The 22120-nt window shown below is 33.2% G+C and overlaps 1 protein-coding gene across 1 annotated transcript in view; it reads left to right on the top strand.

Annotated features, from left to right (window-relative positions):
- Positions 1–9807, top strand: part of LOC126888866 (zinc finger CCHC-type and RNA-binding motif-containing protein 1-like) — a 37473-nt gene extending 27666 nt beyond the window's left edge. The window contains exons 5-6 of the mRNA XM_050657295.1: positions 5995–6111; positions 9563–9807. Coding sequence (XP_050513252.1) covers positions 5995–6111; positions 9563–9706 — 261 coding nt within the window. The 3' untranslated portion in view covers positions 9707–9807. The remainder of the gene's footprint in view (positions 1–5994; positions 6112–9562) is intronic.
- The last annotated feature ends 12313 nt before the right edge of the window (positions 9808–22120 follow it).

The following is a 22120-nucleotide window of genomic DNA, read 5'->3' as shown; positions in this document are numbered from 1 at the left end:
AAAAGGTATCTACATGCGGTTTTCGCTATTCTATTGCTAATTTAATCTAATTTTATAAAGTATGATTAAAAATGCATACTTGTATTTAATATTTTCCAAAGAAAACTAGATTTCTGAAAAAAATTAAATAACGCCTCCCAGCTGGCTTATTACTGATTAGGATGGTTCAAAATTATCACGCTTACATTGAAGAAAAAGATCTGTCTTCAACAAGACCCAGTTTTCAAAATTTGATTTAGCAGAACCGGACTTACAGCCATTTTTTCATAACAAGGTTTCCACTCACCCCCACTTCTTATTTTCAAAGGTAGAGTTAAACTTGTTAAATCAAATATGCGCAGAATTTTATCAAGAATACAATAATCGGATTTTCAGTGCCCCTTCATTAGGAAAATTATGTAAAATTTAGATTTTTTTATTTTTGATATTCAATTACGCCCTCTAGCGGTGGACCCACCGCTATTATGAAAATAATTTCCAGGCTTTTCCTGAGGCAACTTTTGTTATAAAATTTTTTATTTCAAAGCTCTACTATAAACGGTTCCTGAGATATGGCCGAGAGTCATTCTTATTGGGACACCCGGTACACTCCTATTAACACATTGCGTGCCACGTCGCTCATTTTTGATATACACGTACGACTGACTTTCATTGGCGTGGATATGCCGTGGCCCCCGAGAGCATTATCCCGATTAAGGCGTGGCACGCAATGTGTTAATAATGGCCCCTCTCGTTGTTATTCCAGATTCTCTAATAGCTCTCTCCAGGGCAATGTTGAACACAAGTCACGATAGGCTATTTCTCTGTCGAAGTCCTGTTTGTGTCTGGAAAATTCTTCATATTCTGTTCTGCACTATAACCTTACACTCGACTGTTGAGAGGGCTGCTTTCACAAGCCTCACTAAGTGTATTACGGTATTAAAATCTACCGTGGCTTTGTATAGTGCGTTTTTGTCTACACTATCATAGGCCCATCTAAAATCCACAAACAAATGGTGAGTACCTATTACATACATAGAGGTATATATTAACATAGAGGGAGCCTACCTTCCGCGCTTCCTGACGACAAGATCTCATGGACTGGTTTGCTGCATCTCTTTCTAACACATTGTATCGAAAATCTATGATGACATTCAGTGTGAATATAGGCACGGAAGAGGAGGACAACTGTAGCAGCTTTACTATGCGTAAGAGTGAAACAGCACTAATCCAAATAAAAAAGATGGTGTCGTCACTTCGCTCTGAATGACACTCTCTCTATGCTAATATATAACTCTATGATTACATACTCATATGTTTTTTCCAAAGCTTGTCTTAGAAGGAATGTTAATTTGATGAATAGTAGACTTTTCTTTGGGAAACCCACACTGGTACTTGCTCTTTTATGCATTCACAATATCCCGACAGTCGATCGTAAAGAATGTAGGTCAATATTTTGTAGGTCAAGTTTAGCAGGGTAATGCCTGTGTAGTTATCACAAACTGTTTGGTCTCCTTTCTTGTGAATAGGTACAATTATACCATCGTTTCAGTCTTCTGGTAGTTTCACCTGCTTCCAAATCAGTTCTACTTGCGTACTTATACTGTAACCTCGGAAACCTTTTTTTGGATGGTGCTAGAAAGGTCACCAATGGAGACACTGCGACGGCAGCCAGATGGTAGGTGGAGAGCGAGTCGTGGGTTCGAAACTAGCTTTTGGAACGTGGAAGGGAGCCAATAGAAGAAATAGGTAAAGATAAGACAAGAGAAGGTAGATAAGAGAAGAGAGAGAAACAGATAAAAAGATAGATAGGTAAAGTTACCTAAGATAAGGGAAGAGATACAGGGCGCCACTTAACTTTTTGGGGTTGAAAGGGGAAAATTAAGAAACCTTAGAAACGAAAACAGGTAGGTAAGAAAAGATAATGAGGTTCTGAGACCAAATACAAGAAAAGATATAGACAGTTAATTAGTTAATATTTAGCGGTAATTTCTTTTATCAGGGAACTTATTAATAGTAGATAAATAAAACTAGTGAAATAAATAAAAAAACAATATATTAACAAATGGCTCACCAGAAGGGTGAGTCCAAAAAAAAACACAAGAAATAAAGAGAAAACAATGTATATACACCCATCAAAACTGCACCAACAATTAATGTGTTGTGGTGTACAGTTAGAAATAAACAAAAATTATGATGGAATAAATACAAGTAACATATTATAACAAAAACATGCACAATTAAAAACACAGTAAAGAGAGCCTGGTTATGAATTAAAAAAAAACAAATCCAGCATCGATCGTGAAAAGTCTCTCTTTACTGTTTTAGGGCTTATCTCGAGATAACTGATATGGTAAATTTAATGATTGAATAGAAGATATAAAGTACAAAGATATAATAAAAATAAAATGCAAAACATACAAAGTTAACAAACGTTTCCTGTTCAAAAATCAAAAACCAACCCGCACTTGGTTTTATTAACAAAAAGCCAATCGCACAGCTATTAATGAATTAGTGAATGTACTTGATTTCGATAATGAAAAGTTTACTAATGAATAAAAAACTATTGAGGAAATCGCGGATGAGATTCATCGGAGGTTAGCCTTAACCACAGATGAAGATACGTTGAGGTAGATAGCCCATAGATTGTTCTATTTTTGTAAATAGTTTTAGGTAGGATTATTAAGACACTTACAGATATTCTGCCTCTTAATTTGCACTGACTCTATATTATTTACTTTACTTAGTAAGCAAACACTGAAGTTATTTGGTAATTGAATCTAAGCGGATGTTAGATCCAATTACAGATACGATACGAGAGTGAATATCACTCAGATAAGATATGTTGTAGGTAAGGTAGATGATAAGAAAGATATACGGTACTCTAGAGACACACGTCTGTTCTTCTAGCCATTCAGCCGCTCAGTTCTCTTCGCAATCTTTTTGCGATGCTTCTTCCTTAAAAAAAAGTGGGGATATCTCCCTCTCAAAAAATCGAACTTCAAAAAAACCGACCTAGTTTGGTTTTTAGGTAACTTAACCGTACATCACACAGATACCTCAAAAGAAGGTCAAAATACCTAACAGGGGTTTTCGAAAGGGAAAGTTAATTGAAATATTACCGAAACCGAAAGTGATCATAAAACCTGCAATACCATGCCGCTTTGTACAAAGTGTTATACCTAACGGGAGGTTGATAGTAAACTTTGGGAGGTTTCTATGCGAAACAGATAACAATAGCAAGCGCTAAATAAAATAAGGGCAAGGTTTATTTCCAAACCATTGTGTTCGCAAAGCTGCAATAAAAGAATGGTTCCGTTTATAATAATAGACTCCAGTTATTTGCGTTGGTCATACCGACAACGATTTGTGCCAGTACCGTTATGATAGCCAATTTTAGCTATTTACGGAAACGGCCATAGGCGTACCCGTAATGAGTACTAGTGGGTTTAAAATTTAATCCAACGGGTAAATTACTAATCCTAGTATATAAAAAAATGTTACAATACTACAGGTCAGATTTTTTACTCCATATTTTAAAAGTTCAGAAGGTATGTCATCTGATCCAGGAGCTTTGTTTTCTTTCAATTTTTGTATTGCTTTAATGACTTATTCCTCTTTATGATTATGATGTTATCTTTCTCTCTTTCGTCGTCCATGTCTTCGAGCTATATTTTTGCTTCTTGCAACCTCTTATATTTAGTCTACCCTCAAAATTTTCTGCCCACCTTTCTAGTATCACGTCCTGATTACCAATTCTTTCTCCCGTTCTGTTTCTGACTATTGATAGTCTAGATTTGGATTCCTTTCTAGTCTAGTTAATCTTCTTGTAGAATTTTCCCGTTTCCATTTGCGTGTTATACTTCTCTAGTTCTTTCAGTTGGTTTTCTATATCTTCCTTCTTCTTTCTTTTCAGTATTCGTTTTTCGTCTCGTCTCAGCTCCCTATACTCTTCTTCTACTTCTCTCGTTCTTCGTGCTTGGAGCCTTGCATATACTTGATTTTTTCTTTGTGTTGCTTGTGCACATTGCTCCTCATAAAGCCTTTCGCTTTACTTAAAGGAAATTATTCGAGAGTAAAGACCAGCGAAGGGACAAGGGGAGGCCTTTATCCAAAAATGGATATATTAAGACATGATGAGGATGGTGGTGATATAGCTACAGTTTACTTTACTTGAAGTAAGTTGTTAGGGAATACAAAGACTGTTGGTTTCAGTCACTCATGTACTCAACGGCAAAAATAACTTAAGCCTGCCCAGAAGTTGGTCATGGTCGTAGATAGAGGCAGAGGCAAAACTGTATAGGTAGGTTGGGTTCATACTTCATACTTAAGTGAGAAAGTTTATTTGCAGTCGTAAATAAATCAAGGCAAAATAAATCGCAGTTGATTGTGTCCTACCTTGCCAATCTCATTAACGATTTATTACAATTGTTAACTTTATGAATATGTTTACGTATATTTTTTTTATTTAATTTAAAAGCATTTTGCAATCTGTTGAGTGTCAACAATAAACAAAAGTAATGACATTGACTAAGGACAAGAAGGATTTTACCCACTGGTAAAATCAAAGTATAATTTTTATAAAGTTGTGTAGAAAATAATTACATTTTATAACTACTAATTAGTTTAAAAGTTTACTCTAAATGGTAAGTCCAGTGGTTTGAACCTCTTTAACCTACGCTGTTCTTGTTAATTGTCTAGGAGGTTAAGTGCAAACTGGTTTTCATGATCCTTCAATTTGGCAATGTATGCAGCGCTACGTTTTGTGATGACTTCTTGTACCATATCCATTTTAAGGTCTCGATGAATAATTCTGTTGTTGATGTACCAAGGTGCATTAGTGATGGTTCTGAGGGTTTTTGATTGGAAGCGTTGGATGATTTCGATGTTGGAGTGACTGGCTGTTCCCCATAGTTCCAACCCATATGTCCAGATTGGCATAAGTATTTCCTTATAGAGCAGCAATTTATTATCCAGAGACAGTCTTGATGAACGGCCCATTAAACAATACATATTTCTGAATTAAAGATCTAGTTGCTTTCTCTTGATCCAGATATGTTTCCTCCATGTGAGACTTCTGTCCAAATGAATACCAAGATATATTACCTCGTTGGCTGATGGTAATTGGTGATTGTTTAGAGTTACAGGAGGACAAGTTCCTCTTCGTGTTGTAAATGTAACATGAATAGATTTTCCTTCAGACTTTAATTTTCCATTCCAAAAACCAATCTTGTATTATGTCTAGATACGCTTGAAGGAGATGCGAGGCATAAATAGGGTCAGTGTGTGAGGCTAGGATTGCAGTATCGTCGGCAAATGTTTCTGTAGGTGGTCTCTCCTCTAGTGGTTCCTGAAGAGTTGGAGGTATATCTGCGGTAAACATGAGATACAAGGTAGGTCCCAGCACGCTACCCTGTGGTACGCCAGCTTTGATAGAATAGAGTTTGGAAATTGCATCTTGATATTTAATAAAATAACACCTACCTGACAAATATGACTCAAGAAGAATGTAAAAGCTGTGCGGTAATGTCCTTTTTAGCTTGTATAGGAGGCCTTCATGCCATACCTTGTCAAATGCCTGCCTAACGTCAAGAAATGCCGCTGAACAGTACCTTTTGGCCTCAAAATCATAATTTATATGTTTTACCACTCTGTGAACTTGTTGGATTGTTGAGTGATGGGACCGAAATCCAAACTGGTGGTCTGGAATTAGATTTTTGATCCAGGGTTCGAGTTTTTTTACTAATAGTTTTTCGAAAACTTTAGACGTGATTGGCAAGAGGCTGATTGGCCTGTACGATGTAGTTTCTTCTTGAGGTTTCCCCGGTTTTAGCATGGTTATTATCTTAGACACTTTCCATTGATCAGGAAAGTAACCTAAGTTTAATATGGCATTGAATATAAACGTTATAAGTTTTATGCATTTGAGAGGTAATTCTTTCAACACTTTTCCACTGATCAAGTCGTACCCTGGAGATTTTCTAACTTATATTTAACCTTTAAATATATTTTTAGGAACAAAAAGAATACTTCGATACTAGTGATGAGGACAGAGGTAATAATGATGAAAACGATGAGGAAGAAGAGCCAGTTGATGATTGTGAAACGTTAAGTGCTGCTATAGCTTTAGAAGTAAGTTATATTATATCAGTTTTGGTTTTGAAACAATCGAATCATTAAAGAATGTAGTAGAGACCTACTTCTTCATTGATGACTCGGTCAATCCAACTTCTTCTTAATTCGATAGCACACACATTTCGAAACTCAATACTTTTTATATTGTTATGTTTGAGAGTTCATGCTTCAACGCCGTACAACAAGGTACTAAACACATATACAGTGCTCTTCAGATAAAACTATCCACCTTAAGTAACTTTTGAACCACTGATTTTTTGAAAAATCGCAAAAACACGTCAAATAATACTTGAAGGGGGAGACATTATGTCATACTTAAGCTTTCCGGGAAAGGCACCCTCTCACCCCCCGTATCATCCCTTAATTTTTTTTTAATTACTACCCCCTTATATTTGGAAATGTATAACACTTGATGCTTAAAGTGATTAGTTTATGAGAAAAATAAATACAAAAGCAACAAAACTGGATTGAAAAAAATTATTTTTTGAACAAATTTATTACATACAAACATTTAGAATGAACATTTCACTACCAAAAATTTTGACAATAATGATTCAAAATGACTTTTGAAAGCTTGAATAATTATTGTTAAAATTGTTGGTAGTGAAATATTTACTCTAAATGTTATAAAATTGTTAAAAATAGTTATTTATGAAACAGTTCGTGAAGTATGCTTTTTGCGAACTCACGCGATGTTTAGAGTTTAGAGCACGAGCGACGACGGAGCGAGTGCTATACATCGCGTAAGTTCGCAAAAAGTACTTCACGCAGTTTCATACAATATTTTATCTATGATGAACAAATAAAAAAAAACTGTAACTCTTCGTCACTGGAATTTATTTCTATTTTACAATTTTTAGAACTTTGACATTTAAAAATTCTAACTTCTTTTAAACCACAAAACTGTCAAAACTTTTGTCGTAATTTATTGCTCATTATGTCATCACCATGGCAACGCGAAAGTTAGGGATATTTGATTATATGAAAGTGTGTCAAAAACAATGCGAAAAAGTAAGTCCCATTTAAAATACATTGTTACTTCACGCACACTTTAAACACTTCACGCACTGCTATCTATAATGACAGTTTTCACAAACTAAAAACTTATACATAATATGACAGAGTAGATAAAATAATTTTTATTCAATCCAGTTTTCTCTCATAAACTAATCACTTTAAGCATTAAGTGTTATACATTTTTGAAATCAGTACAAAGAGGAGAATCCAAGTATGAAATAAAAAGAGGGGGTAGTAATTTTTGAAAAATAGGGGATGATACGGGGGGTGAGAGGGTGCCTTTCCCGTCAAGCTTAAATATGGCATAATGTCTCCCTCTCAATTATTATTTGACGTGTTTTTGCGTTTTTTCTAAAAATCAGTGGTTCAAAAGTTATTTAAGGTGTATAGTTTTATCTGAAAAGCACTGTATGTTCTTTATCACGCTTCATTTATACAGTGATGAGCGTGCTAATAACCGGCAAAATAGCTCAAAAGATGGAAAACGTATTAAGTTGTGAGATAAAAAGAAATGAAACTAGTCGAGCTGGTAAATTTAGCGATATTAACATATAAATTTACATTATATTGATTGTTTCCCACCTTTACACGTATCAGAGAAGTATGTCAACTAAAACTGTCACTGTAACAGTGGCAGTTTGCTAAACTCGTCCGATACTTCTAAAGGTGGGAAACAATCAATATATTGATTGTTTTTTGGTTAATATCGCTAAATTTCCCAACTCGACTAGTTTCATTTCTTTTTATCTCACAACTTAATACGTTTTCCATCTTTTGTGCTATTTTGCCGGTTATTAGTGCGCTCATCACTGTATGATGTATGATGGACCTAGCAATTTCAATACGGCTTGTGAGCTCGACATTTTATCACTTTTCTCGTTGATCATATAGCTCTCAGGTATTTGTAATTATTCACATTGTTGAATGGGAGTGCAATATCTGTATGATGAATTGGAATTTTACTAAAGATCATAATATACTTGGTTTTCTTAATTAACTAGTTTTGATGGGAAATAAGCCACAATTTTACTAAAAAAATGGTTTTATTAACGTTTCGACGCCCAAATCGGGTGTCGTTGTCAAAATACAACAAATATTAATATTTTTTGTATTTTGACAACGACACCCGATTTGGGTGTCAGATTAATACCAAGAAAACCAAGTTGTTCTGAAGCTATTTTCTTGTGACATTTTTGCAATTAACTAATTTTGATGGGAAATAAGCCACAATTTTACTAAAAGAATGATTTTATTAACGTTTCGACGCCCAAATCGGGTGTCGTTGTCAAAATACAAAAAATATTAATATTTTTGTGGCTTATTTCCCATCAAAACTAGTTAATTGCAAAAATGTCACAAGAAAATAGCTTCAGAACAACTTGGCTTTCTTGGTATTAATCTGTATACCGTAGTTATTGCATACTCTCTTCATGTTGTCTAGTAAAAGTTGAAGCTCTTCCGATATTATTGCCAACAGCACAGTATCATCTGCTTATCTTATGAATGTTACTTATTACTTTCCCATTGACGATTATTCCGTCATTTGTGTGTGAAAAAATTACTAGCAAATATAACGAGCGATCCACAATTATTGGATCAAAGCTAGCCGTGCAAGAAATTACGTATGTCTTGTTTAATCTGAATTTATATCATTGGTTTATCAATTAATTTTGATTAACATTATAAAACATAAAAAATCAGTCAAAACCTTTAACACAGAACTTTAATCAAAAATAAAAAGAATTAACAAAATTATAAGTAACAATAATAAATAAAATCAAAACAAGATGCTGTATATGTCCACTACCAACATCTCTACATAACCTAACTTTTCTTGTTAAGTTGACGTACACTGCAAAGTTGACGTAAACTGGAAAGTATATCAGAATTAAGAATAGACATGCACTGTATAGCTATCTCTGTCGTTCAGAGTCACCTATGGTGACAATAATTTTGGATCACACTTTATGTTCACTATAGACGTTAAATAGTAGTGGCGATAATATGCATCCCTGTCTCACTCCACGTGTTACTCTTATTACGTCTGAAACTTTATCTTACATTGTTATATTTGCTCGCAGATTCCAGTATAAATTAAGGATTATTCTCAGATCTTTATCATCTATTCCTTTGCTTTTTAGAATATCTTAAAGTAAATCATGAAGTACCCTGTCAAAATCCTTTTCTAAATCTATGAACCAGGCGTGTAAATCTTAGGCGTGTTAGAACATTTAGAGCAAACAGAGCTTCTCTAGTGATTATGATCCCTTATGCTTTATGATTCCATCAATTAATTGGATTTTTATCTTTGTCATTTGCGGTCGACTACACTGTGATTATACTGTTAATAGTGACCATTGTAGTCGACAAACGATTATGATTTTCTAATAATATTGTGGGAAAACATAATTTATTTTTATTTTGTTTATAGCATGAAAAACAGGAACTAGAGGATTACAGGTATAAAGTTGCCACAGGAAATTATTGTCCAGTCGAAGAAAACAGTTCGAACAAAATTCCTAGAAAGAAAATAAAAAAAAGTGAATATTTTAGTGATGAAGACGAAAGTGATTAATATTTTAACTTTTAATTTTTTTTCATTGTACGTCTCGCAATAGAACTTAACTGTAAGATGTCGTTCAATATCTTTCAAATAAAGACGATAATGGTGAAAAAGTTGTCCTTTATTTTAATTACATATTACATAAACGTACGTGCATAGAATCGGCCCACTTAAAAATTTGGTCATTTTTGATGTCTCGTATTTCCTAAACCTGTGGGCCGATTTAAGTGATTTTTTAAATATGTTATAGCATGATTCTTTAACGATATCGCTGTAATAATATTGTTGCCAAACAGGTAAATTTTTATTGTATACCGGGTGTACGAATCAAACTGTGTTTTTTCTCAAAGTTCGCGGCACCCTGTGGAATATTCTAGCATTTATAAAATACTGAAATTAAATCCCAACTATAGCTCAGGTTTTCGTAATGGTCTGTTTTTTTATTCATTCGTTTATGTTGGATAATAAAAAAGTTAGGTACTTTAACAACTAGACATGTTCTTCATCAATACACGGTGTTTCTAAATAAGTGCAACAAACTTTAAGGGGTAATTCTGCATGAAAAAATAATGACAGTTTGCTTTATAAACGTATGTTTGCAAATGTTTCGTTTCCGAGATACGGGATGTTGAATTTTTTCTTACAAACTGACGATTTATTTACTGCTCTAAAACCAGTTGAGATCTGCAAATGAAAATTAATATGACCGATCATATTACTTGCATGCACCATCCACCCTAAATGGTTAATAGAAAATTCTTCATTTTATGTCAATAAATCGCCAATAACTATCTCTTAAAACCTACCAAATTTCATTTGCATATCTCAACTGTTTGTAAGAAAAAATTCAACATCCCGTATCTCGGAAACGAAACATTTGCAAACATACGTTTATAAAGCGAACTGGTATTATTTTTTCATGCAGGATGACCCCTTAAAGTTTGTCGCACTTTTTTAGAAACACCGTGTATTGATGAAGAACATGTCTAGTTGTTAAAGTACCTAACTTTTTTATTATCCAAGATAAACGAATGAATCAAAAAACAGAATATTAAGAAAACCTGAAGCTGTAGCTGGGTTTTAATTTCAGTATTTTATAAATGCTAGAATATTCCACAAAGTGACCCGAACTTTGAGAAAAAACACAGTTTGATTCGTACACCCGGTATACAATAAAAATTTATCTGTTTAGCAACAATATTATTACAGGGATATTTTTAAAGAATCAGGCTATAACATATTAAAAAAAATCACTTAAATCGGCCAACAGATTTAGGAAATACGAGACATCAAAAATGACCAAATTTTTAAGTGGGCCGATTTCTATTCACGTAAGTTTATATTCTTCCATTGTGTCTTTGCACATGCATGAAATTATTCACGAATTACTTTTTATACTAGGTCTCCTTTATACTCACAGAAACTAGTATCGCAAAATTAAGAGCGTAGGTGCAAAATTTGGTTCCAATGGTTTTTAAATGCATTCATTTTTTTCGAATCCTGAGAAAACTAATAAGTATTTTTGAAACATTTAAACGCAGAATGATAGATGACATCATTACCGAGTGTAGAAAGTCCCTGAAAACTTCTATAATGTTTATTTATCTACTCTATGTCATATTATGTATAAATTTTTAGTTTGTGAAAACTGTCATTATAGATAGCAGTGCGTGAAGTAACAATTTATTTTAAATGGGATTTACTTTTTGCACTGTTTTTGACACACTTTCATATAATCAAATATCCTTAACTTTCGCATTGTCATGGTGACGACATAATGAGCAATAAATTACAACCAAAATTTTGACAGTTTTGTGGTTTGAAAGAAATTAGAATTTATAAATGTCAAAGTTTTAAAAATTGTAGAATAGAAATGAATTCCAGTGACGAAGAGTTACAGTTTTTTTATTTGTTTATCGTAGATAAAATATTGTATGAAACTGTGCGTGAAGTACTTTTTGCGAACTTACGCGATCTATAACACTCGCTCCGTTGTCGCTCGTGCTCTAAACATCACGTGCGTTCGCAAAAAGCATACTTCACGAACTGTTTCATAAATAACTATTTTAATAAGTTACTTAATAGGGGTAAAAAAGAAGAGAAAAAATTGAGTGTGATTTTTAATTTCAAATATCTCATCCAAAAGAAACATTTTGTTTGTTCTAAGGGTAGAGACTAAGGCTACTAAATATTTGACACGGCTTCATTAATATTTTGAGTTGTTTATTAAATAATATTGATAGAGTATTTGATAAATAATTGATCAAAGACGAAAAATTAATAAAAAGTTAAAATTAAAGAGAGTTTATGTTTCCTTTCGATTCAGAGATGCACAATCTCCAGACAGCTGTTTGTGTCTTACGATATCCTCAGTGGAGTTGCGTGCACACCTCTGAATCAAAACCAAACTGTATATTTAAGTGGAATTTCAAAAATAGTTTAAAATTCCATAGTTCGAAATTCCACTTAAATAGGCAGTTTGATTTCGTTTTGATTCAGAGGTGTGCACACAGCTCCACTGAGGACGTCGTAAGACAGAAACAGCTGTCTGGAAATTGTGCATCGCCTCTGAATCCAAAGGAAACATAAACTGTCTTTCATTTTCACTTTTATCTTAACTCAGATTTTGAGTATTAGGAACTTTATTTTGGACCTTTTTCCTAGACGAATGAAAGCGCAATGCGACTGCATATTGTAGAGTCCTTTTCGCTTTGTTTATTAGTCGTCTCTTGTCTTATAAATTGTAAAAGTCAGAGATTAAGGATGTTACCAGAAAGGGGTTCCAATAAGAAAAGTTGTAAGATTTAAATAATTATTATTTATTATTATTTTTTATAAATTTTGTATTTGGGACTTTTCTCTTTTCTTTAATAAAAAGTTATTTATTGCTTATTATTTATGGAAGATCCAAGCACAGAATACACAAGGGTATATTCTGTGATCCAAGTATAGTTTGTTGTTACAGATGTTCAAAATTTATCTGAGCGTTCCATAGTAACAATGTATTATTAACACTTTTTCTCTTTTCTCGATTATTAGTTTTTATTGTATAGTATATAAATTATTGTAATCACTGAATACATAGTCCGTGGTAAAATAATCCTATTAACGGTTATAAAAGAACATTCAAAATCTGAACGAAATAGCCATATCTATGTTAATGATGATGACAACTAATGTTTACATCTCCATACCAGTGAGAATTTTTCTACACGTAATTTACCGTGTAAAGAAAAACGAAGTAGATAACACATAGACATAGAAATCACAATAAGTTAAACGGATAAACAATACGGCATGTCTTTGATACCTTGTTTACTATACATTTTGACGTTTATCATTTTCAGTGACAGTGACATTAGCGACTTGTTGTCTTTACTGGTTTATTTGCATTGTATTTTCTAACCTATCAAAGTACAAATCGTCATTACATTGACAGTACATATCGACGTATGTTTCACTTAATGTTTTGATTTAACTTGTTTGCAAATGAATCATGATATTTGTGCAAAGATAAAATGGAAAAATTATATTAGACTTTTCGCAAAGTACCCCTACACTTTTCTTAGGTAAAAATGGTTTCAGTTTTTTTTTTCTTGGGTTTGTATGACTGCGGACCTTAGGGTCCATTCGCCCATCTAACCGATTTTGCTCATTTTTACATTAATTTCAACTACTCTATGTTTATTTTCCTTCCCTATTTATACAATACAATATCATCATATCATTATTATTATTATTATACATTAACATTTTTTACTTCTATTTTTCATTAAATTATTCATTTTTTATATTCAATTATTTTTTTTTTCAAATCCACGAGGAAAAATTTCCTGTAGTTGGCTGTATACCATTACAAAAACATAAAATCCTTTATAAAAGGTATATTTGTTAAAATCCCTATACAGGCAGGGCCGCGCCGTCCATAAGGGCGAAGGGGGGCGGTGCCCCCCGGCGCCGGTAGGTGCCGAAAATAAGTTTTTGACAAGACCGAAATTACCAGAAATTTTTTTGTAAACCACTGGTAAATTCAAACCAGAAATATTAGCAATATTTTATTGTAAAATTGAAAACTTACCAATCGTAGGTAAATAAAAATAGCATGTATAGTATTACTTTGATCCTATAAGTGTACGAAACCTTATTTATTTCAGTTGCACTATTTGTTTGAACTATATATCTGAACTATACTGTCTGAACTCTATGTTGAACTATATGTTTGTTCTGTGATAGTGTAATCGTTGTTTTTTGTAAATAACGAAGAAGTGAAGTCAAACATTTCAAGAATAATGAAAGGACAAGTAGTTGGAAAAGATGATATTTCTGAGGAAGTGTGGAGAGCGTTACGACAGATAGGAACAAGGTGGCTAACAGGTTTATTTAATATAATTATGGACTTTGGACAAATGCCAGACGAATGGAGAATCAGTATATTAGTACCTGTTTACAAAAACATGGGTGACACAACAATGTACAAACTACAGAGCCATAAAATTACTTAGTCACACCATGAAAATATGGGGGAGAATAATTGATAATGTTTTCATTATCAGGCAGCTGATGGAAAAATACAGGAATAAAGAAACAAACGCTTATAATATGATGGTAAATCTTTAGAATTTCAAATTCTTCGAAAGATTCTGTGGTGGGCACTCAATAACAAAGGAGTTCCGGATGAATATGTAAATATTGTGACGGATATGTATGACTATAACTAGTGTTAGGGCAGGTGTGGAAGAGACTGATAAATTTCATGTGAAAGTAGGATTGCACGTGTACCAAGACTCAGTGCTTAGTCTTTATTTATTCTTATTAGTTTTGGATCAGATAACAGCGAAGCTACAGGATAACATTCCCTGGCTCTTAATGTATGCTGTTGGTGTAGTGTTAGTATGAAATAGTAAAAGCGACTTAGAACAGAAACTGGAACAGTGGAGACAAGCTCTTGAGGAAAAGGGTTTAAAACTTTTTGAAAAGTAATACTGTAACGTTTTAACTACCTACGATCTGTATTACAGAGGGGAAATAGATGAAGATGCATGTAGTGGAATTAGAGTTGGATGGATGAAGTGGAATAAAACGAGTGGTTTGTTGCGTGACAGAAAAATTCCAGTGAAGCTGAAGGGAAAATTCTATAAGACAGCTATAAGGCCAGCTATGATGTACGGAAGTGAATGTTGAACTATGTGTGTGAATGTTGTGTGACTATGAAGTGGAATGAAACGAGTGGTTTGTTGCGTGGCAGAAAAATTCCAGTGAAGCTCAAGGGAAAATTCTATAAGACAGCTATAAGGCCAGCTATGATGTACGGAAGTGAATGTTGGACAGTTAAAAAGAAAGAAGAATAACCAATGCATATGGCAGAAACGAGAATGCTTAGATGGATGAATGGAGTGACAAAGAAGGATGCGATTAGGAATGAGTATATTAGGGGAAGTCTAGGGTTGACACCAATAGATGCCAAAATGAGAGAGCATAGGTTAAGATGGTTTGGTCATGTTCAACGTCGAGACGTTAGTCACCCAATACGAAGAATTCTTGGACTGCAGGTTCCTGGAAGGAGTAAGAGAGGAAAACAAAAGAAGACCTGGGGGGAGAGGCTTAGGCAGGACATGTCGATAAAGGATAACAGCATATATAAATAGGTAACAGTTATGTACCATTTTTGACAAACATTTTTATACCAACAATGACAATGACATTACAAAGATAGCTCCAATATTGTCATATTTCGCCAGTACTCACGTTGGCATTGTTTCAATGTCAACGCCACCATAGTCACGCACGGAGCGAATATGGTAAACCGATTCAATAAGTTGCAAAAAACTACTTACAAATGGAGTAGGAAAGGGGCGCCTAAAATTTCTTGCCCCGGGGCGCTTGAAAGCCTTGGCGCGGCCCTGTATACAGGGCTACATCAAAGACAGAACTAGTTTTCGATCGGTTGACCGATCATCATCAGTGCAATCCTAAAATGTGTACAACCAGATAAAATGATGCAAAGTATTTAAAATGTTGACTAAGGTTATAAAAAGTTATTATTATTATTATTATTATTATTATTATACATAAACAAGGGCAGAGGGACAAGTCCCTATTATGCCCAAAAACAAAGAAATTACATAAGTAACCTACGAGTAAATACAATTAAAAAAAACAACCACAACAAAAAAAAGAGATACAATTTGGGTTTACATAAAAAAATATTTTAACTATAATAGAAAACTGTCAAGTCTGTTTTTAAATGTGTTGGTAGAGGGGGCTGAGACAATGTTATCATCCAGGTTATTCCAAATATCGAAAACTCTATTTGGTAAAAAATTCTGTCTTGGTCTCGTACAAAAGTTCTCTTTTTTCAGTTTAAATTGGTGACCTCTAAGGCGTTCATCTTGATTGATTGTAAAAATTTCGTCGAGATTTCCGAAATTAAATTTTAATATTTTAAATGTGGTTATTAAGTCGCCGCGTTGTCGGCGAAGTCTAAAAGGAGTTAGGTGGGCCATACTGAGCCTTTCTTCATAGGAAGGTCTTCTCAGTCCCAATGGAATTCGAGTGGCTTTTCTTTGGACGTTTTCCAACAAAATTTTGTCTCGAACCAAATCAGGATACCACGTTGGGCCAGCATATTCAAGAATCGGTCTTATGTAAATAGTATAAAGTTTACAGAATGACTGCATTGAAGCTCTCGAAAAACACCTCCGAATAAGATATAGTCTGGAGTTCGCACGTTTACAAATAGACTGAATATGGTCGGACCACGTTAGGCTGCTGTTTACAATAACACCGAGGTCGTTATATGAGAACACTGAATCTAATGGTTGTCCGTTAACGAAGTACGGCACAAGTGGATTGTTTTTACCAATTCTAAGCACTACACATTTTTCTGTGTTTAAGGTTATACTCACTTAGAATAAAGTTATAGGTTATACTCACTTAGAATCTACATGCAAGCCACCAAAGTAAAAATAACAGGGTAAAAACCCTTTACAATTGATCCGTCATCGGAACATATGACAAAGATGTGAATTATAACATGGATGATTAAGATATCCAATGTTTTTCGCCCGAGGTACCAATGAGCTCTATCTGACAAGTTCACATCATGACTGTATGGAAGCAAGTGATTTTGATAACGGAAATTCTGAATGGTGACATGACAGGAATGACAGTTCCACAGGAAGTTATAATTTCCCTGTTGTTTTGTGGTATTTATTGTAAAATTTGTTAAATTAATAACAATAAAAACAGTCGTTCCCACTGTGGTCTGTAAAAATGGAAATAGACTTGACGTAAATGTTAAAATATTGTAATGGAGGAAGTAGGCAAACCACATTACACATAATACAGAAAACTTAATAAACATTATCAAACCCTTTATATGTGATATCTAGGGCTTAGAAAAGCAGTTGTGTGTTTATTTAAAAGTTATCAATTATATTAGAATAATTGGAAGTTGTTATAGTATGTGGAAGTACCATAAAAATCACTGTGTGGGTGACAAAGGTGTAGAACTGTTTGCTGATCTGGGAGGGATATATAATACAAGCTAAGATACATGCCACCATTTCTCAAGATCCTTGCATATCGCCTGGAACTCTAAGGGTTCGACAAAACAGACCAATATATGAGATAGCTAACATAGGGGAGAGGGGTGGTGTTATAAATTTATGAGAATATAATTAATAATTAATTATATTCTCATAAATTTTTACTTTGGTGGCTTGCATGTAGATTCTAAGTGAGTATAACCTATAACTTTTTATAACCTTAGTCAACATTTTAACTACTTTGCATCATTTTATCTGGTTGTACACATTTTAGGATTGCACTGATGATGATCGGTCAACCGATCGAAAACTAGTTCTGTCTTTGATGTAGCCCTGTATAGGGATTTTAACAAATATACCTTTTATAAAGGATTTTATGATTTTTTTTTCCTTTTTTGTATCTTTTTGTTATTTTTTTTGATATTTTTTTGTGTTTTTTTTTTTTCATTACGGTAAGACTAAAACCCGATTCAACCTCTCGGAGGTTATTCGTCTTCTTAATGGTTCATGTTTTATTTTTTATTTTTTTTTTATTTATTTTTTATATATATACTTATTACAATGTTTTTACATTTTATTTTTTACAATTTTTATCTGCTTCTAAATACAGATAGTTGACCATAGCTACTCATATTTTAAGTTTAATATTTTTAATATGCTCACATAATAAAATGACCACTTGCGTATTATTAGTTTGATTTAATAAGAAGTTTGAATTAATTGGATGTATGACATCCTTTAACTTATAAATTTTGTCCAAAAAGATTTTCACTTAAGCTTGTATTAGAGAGCAATTTAATATTTGATGCTCTGCGTCTCCTATTTCTCCACAATTGCAATATGGATCGGTTTTTAAACGAATTTTAAATAGAAATTTGGGAACAGGTACGTGATTAAACCTCAAACGACAAATTTTTCTTATTGCATTTTTGGAAAGATTCCCCTTTATAAACCATGGTTTTCTGGGAATCGTTTCTTGAATTTCTTTGTAATGTTTGCCTTTTTGATTGTTTTTATTATCTTCTTCCCATTTTGATTTCCAAACGTTGTTAATAACTGTTTTTATTTCATTTGTTGTACATTTGTATTTTGTTCCTTCTCCTTCATGTATGTGCCCTTTTAGCTAAGACATCAACTGTTTCATTGTCCAGTATTCCACAATGGCTTTTGACCCATATTAGATGTATTTTTTGAAATCTTTATTTAATTCTTCAACTTTTTGTAAGATTTCTAAGATTATATAATTTATTTTAGATGTAGATTGAAGGTGCTTAATTTTTTGCAAAGCACTTTTACTGTCAGAGAAAATATAAACTTTCTTGTTTGGAAGATGTTGGCAGTATTTTAGGGCTTCTAATATGCCTATTAGTTCAGCTGAGTATATGCTACTATTTGCGTTTAATTTAAACATCTTACTCTCATTTGTTTGAGGATCGTATATTGCACATGCTGTTCCTTTAGTACTTTTGGAAGCATCGGTGTAGATTTGATAAGCATTCGATGATAGTTCTTTAATATCAGCTTTAAACATCACATCTCTAATACGTGTTATGTAATTGGAATAATCTCTTTATTTTCTGGTTTCAGTTAAATTGGTTGAAAATTTGCAGAAAGGTAGATGTGGTCATGCTGATTAAAAGTTTTCAGTGCCCCAAGACCCAAAAATCAATTGTTTCTGAGTTATAGAGCTTCACAGTGTCAGTTTTTAGTCCATTTTTCAAAATGATCAATTTAGAAACGTGTTGTCCCCATAGACATAATAAGAATAGACTAGGTAAGGTATGAGCCGCTCTGTGAATAGAGATGTAACGGCAATATCAAGGAGGTCATTGGCCAATATTCACTTTTTGGTTTAACCATCTGTTTATGTCACATGCGCGGGATCGCTTGATATAAAAAAGGGATAGATAGACCACCGATCGACTGCCGCGCGTTACACTATTTTGCACAGTATACCTTGTCTATTCTTATTATGTCTATGACCATTCCACACGTTAAATATACGGCATCTCAATATCTATAAACACGAATATATTAATAACATTTCTTAATGTTTACCTGTCAAAAAATAAAACAAATCCTAACATAGTGGATGGGTGGGGCTTTGTAGACCCCTCTAAATATCTATTAGAAAAAATCGAGAACAAATTTTCGCTACTTCGATTTTATTAGCCATGGTATGCTAACACAGAATATAAATTTTCATAAAAACCTTTTCAACCGTTTGGTGATGCCAAATTGATCTCTAAAAATCGTGGCATAATTTATGACCAATCTTTTTGTGACACTCTGTAAATAAAGCAGTTCAATTTTAAAGCAATTTGCTTAAGGCCATCGGTACATAATTCGCAAATATTTTACGGCTATCCCTACTTTTTCTGTCTTTACACGACAAATTACCTGTAGTAAAATTCACACTGGTATGGATATGTAAACATTACTAGAACGTCATTCTACTTGACAATGTCATGATTAACTTTAAAGAGACGGCTTTTGAATGTTCTTGGATAACTGTTATTTGTATAATTGCAAATTATTAATTCAGTTAATAAATGTGATAATTTTTTCACTAACTATGTATTCAGTGATTGTAATAATTTATATGTACAACAAAAACTAATACTCAATCGAGAAAAGAGGAAAAGTGTTAAATTGATTTTTTAATAATATGTTGTTACTATGGAACGCTTACGATTTTGAACATCTTTAACAACAAAATACTTGGATCACAGAATATATTATCCTGATGTATTCTCTGCTTGGATCTTCCACAAAATTTGTGAAATAATACACAATAAATAACTTTTTATTAAGAGCAAACAGTAGCGATCAACAGGTAGCAACAAACGCCTTCCAAGATTGCAGCTCTAATTCTGAAATTTTGTCGAGATATTTGGCACACATATTCGTAATATAATAAAGAATGGCGGTACAGAGCCCAATTTCAGAAATATGTTAGTATGTCGAAACTAAATAATATATTGAAAAAAGGAGCCTGTACCGCCATTAAGAAAGACAAAAAAATACACTTTCTTCAAATAAACTTTTTTATCCCGTGCCTAGATTTTGTGTCACATTGGAACTGCTAAAAATCGATTTTTTTATAACCAGAAATCGAACGTCACTGACTTGGCAATATTTCGCGCCTATGTGTATAAAAATTATTGTTTTTGATATTTGTTGATAGTATAAACGTCACTGTCAGTGTCGAATTACCGACGCACTGTGACCTCATTTTTGAAAGTTCGCAGAACTTTCGCAATCTTGGACCGCGTTTGTTGCTACCTGTTGATCGCTACTGTGTGCTCTTAAGTTCACGTCTTAAATCAATTATTTATCAAATACACTATATATAATATCAACATTATTTAATCAACAACTCAAAATATTATCGATGTCATGTCAAATATTTAAAATTGTCACTGATTGTCACTGTCTGACTGACAATATGCTGACAATATTCTATTCGACTGAGTGCGTTGTAAGACAAAGATATATTTGAAAAATATTACCACGGACATTGTGTTCATTTTTTTCGAATTCTGAAAAAACCAAATATTTTTGAAAAATTTAAATGCAGAATGAAAGACTAAATTATTACTGCCGAAAGTCCCTTAGAATAAATAAAAAGTTTATTTTGAATGAGATATTTGAAATTAAATCACACCAAATTTTCTCTTAGTTTTTCACCCCTGTAACTTATTAAAATAAACAATATAGAAGTTCTCAGGGACTTTCAGCCCTCGGTAATAACGTAATCTTTAATTATGCGTTTAAAATTTTCAAAAATACTTATTAGTTTTCTCAGGATTCGAAAAAAGATGAATCCCCATTTGAATAGCATTGCAGCCGAAAATACATACACATCCCCTTAAAATAATTTCTGAATTTAATAGATTATTATGTAGGTAAACAAGAGGTCTAACAAGTAAAACAGGTAATTTTCCGCATTAGAAACCAGCGCCTTGGGATAAAAAAGCTGGTAATTAATTTACCTATCTGAGGTGATCAGTTTGTTTACGGGTCTCCAAAGGATGCCGGTAACCAATTTGCTATTCGCGGTGTGCAAGTACTTGGAAGAGAAACGAGAAACGACCGTGCGCGAGTCGCGGAGAAATATTGCAACTATCTTAAATAATTTATATTGTCATTTGAAATTGTCAAATTGACGTATATTTCATACCTTCTGTCACTGAAGCAGAAAAATTATACAGGGTGTCCCGAAAAGATTGGTCATAAATTATACCACACATTCTGGGGCCAAAAATAGTTCGATTTAACCTAACTTACCTTAGTACAAATGTGCTCATAAAAAAAGTTACAGCCCTTTGAAGTTACAAAATGAAAATCGATTTTTTTCAATATATCGAAAACTATTACAGATTTTTTATTGAAAATGGATGTGTATCACTCTTATGACAGGAACATCTTAAAACAAAATTATAGTGAAATTTGTCCACCCCATAAAAATTTTATGGGGGTTTTGTTCCCTTTAGCCCCCCCAAACTTTTGTGTACGTTTCAAATAATTCATTGTTGTAGTACCATTAGTTAAACACAACGTTTTTAAAACTTTTTGCCTCTTGGTATTTTTTCGATAAGACAATTTTCATCGAGATGCGGCTTCTTTTATAATATGTTTACATAAAAATTTGATGGGGGTTTTGTTCCTTTAAACCCCCCAAATGTTTCTGCACGTTACAATTAAGCTATTATTATGGTACCATTAGTTAAACACAGTGTTTTTAAAACTTTTTTGCCTCTTAGTCTTTTTTTGATAAGTCACCTTTTATCGAGATGTGGCTTCTTTTTCAAAATATACCTAAAAATGTAAATTATAAATAAATTTTCAAATTATTAACAGGACTGTATAATCGTAC

The sequence above is a fragment of the Diabrotica virgifera genome, chromosome 7, assembly GCF_917563875.1.
Source record: "Diabrotica virgifera virgifera chromosome 7, PGI_DIABVI_V3a".
Lineage (NCBI taxonomy): Eukaryota > Metazoa > Arthropoda > Insecta > Coleoptera > Chrysomelidae > Diabrotica > Diabrotica virgifera.
The sequence above is the reverse complement of the archived record's forward strand: the minus strand, read 5'-3'. Positions and strand labels throughout refer to the sequence as shown.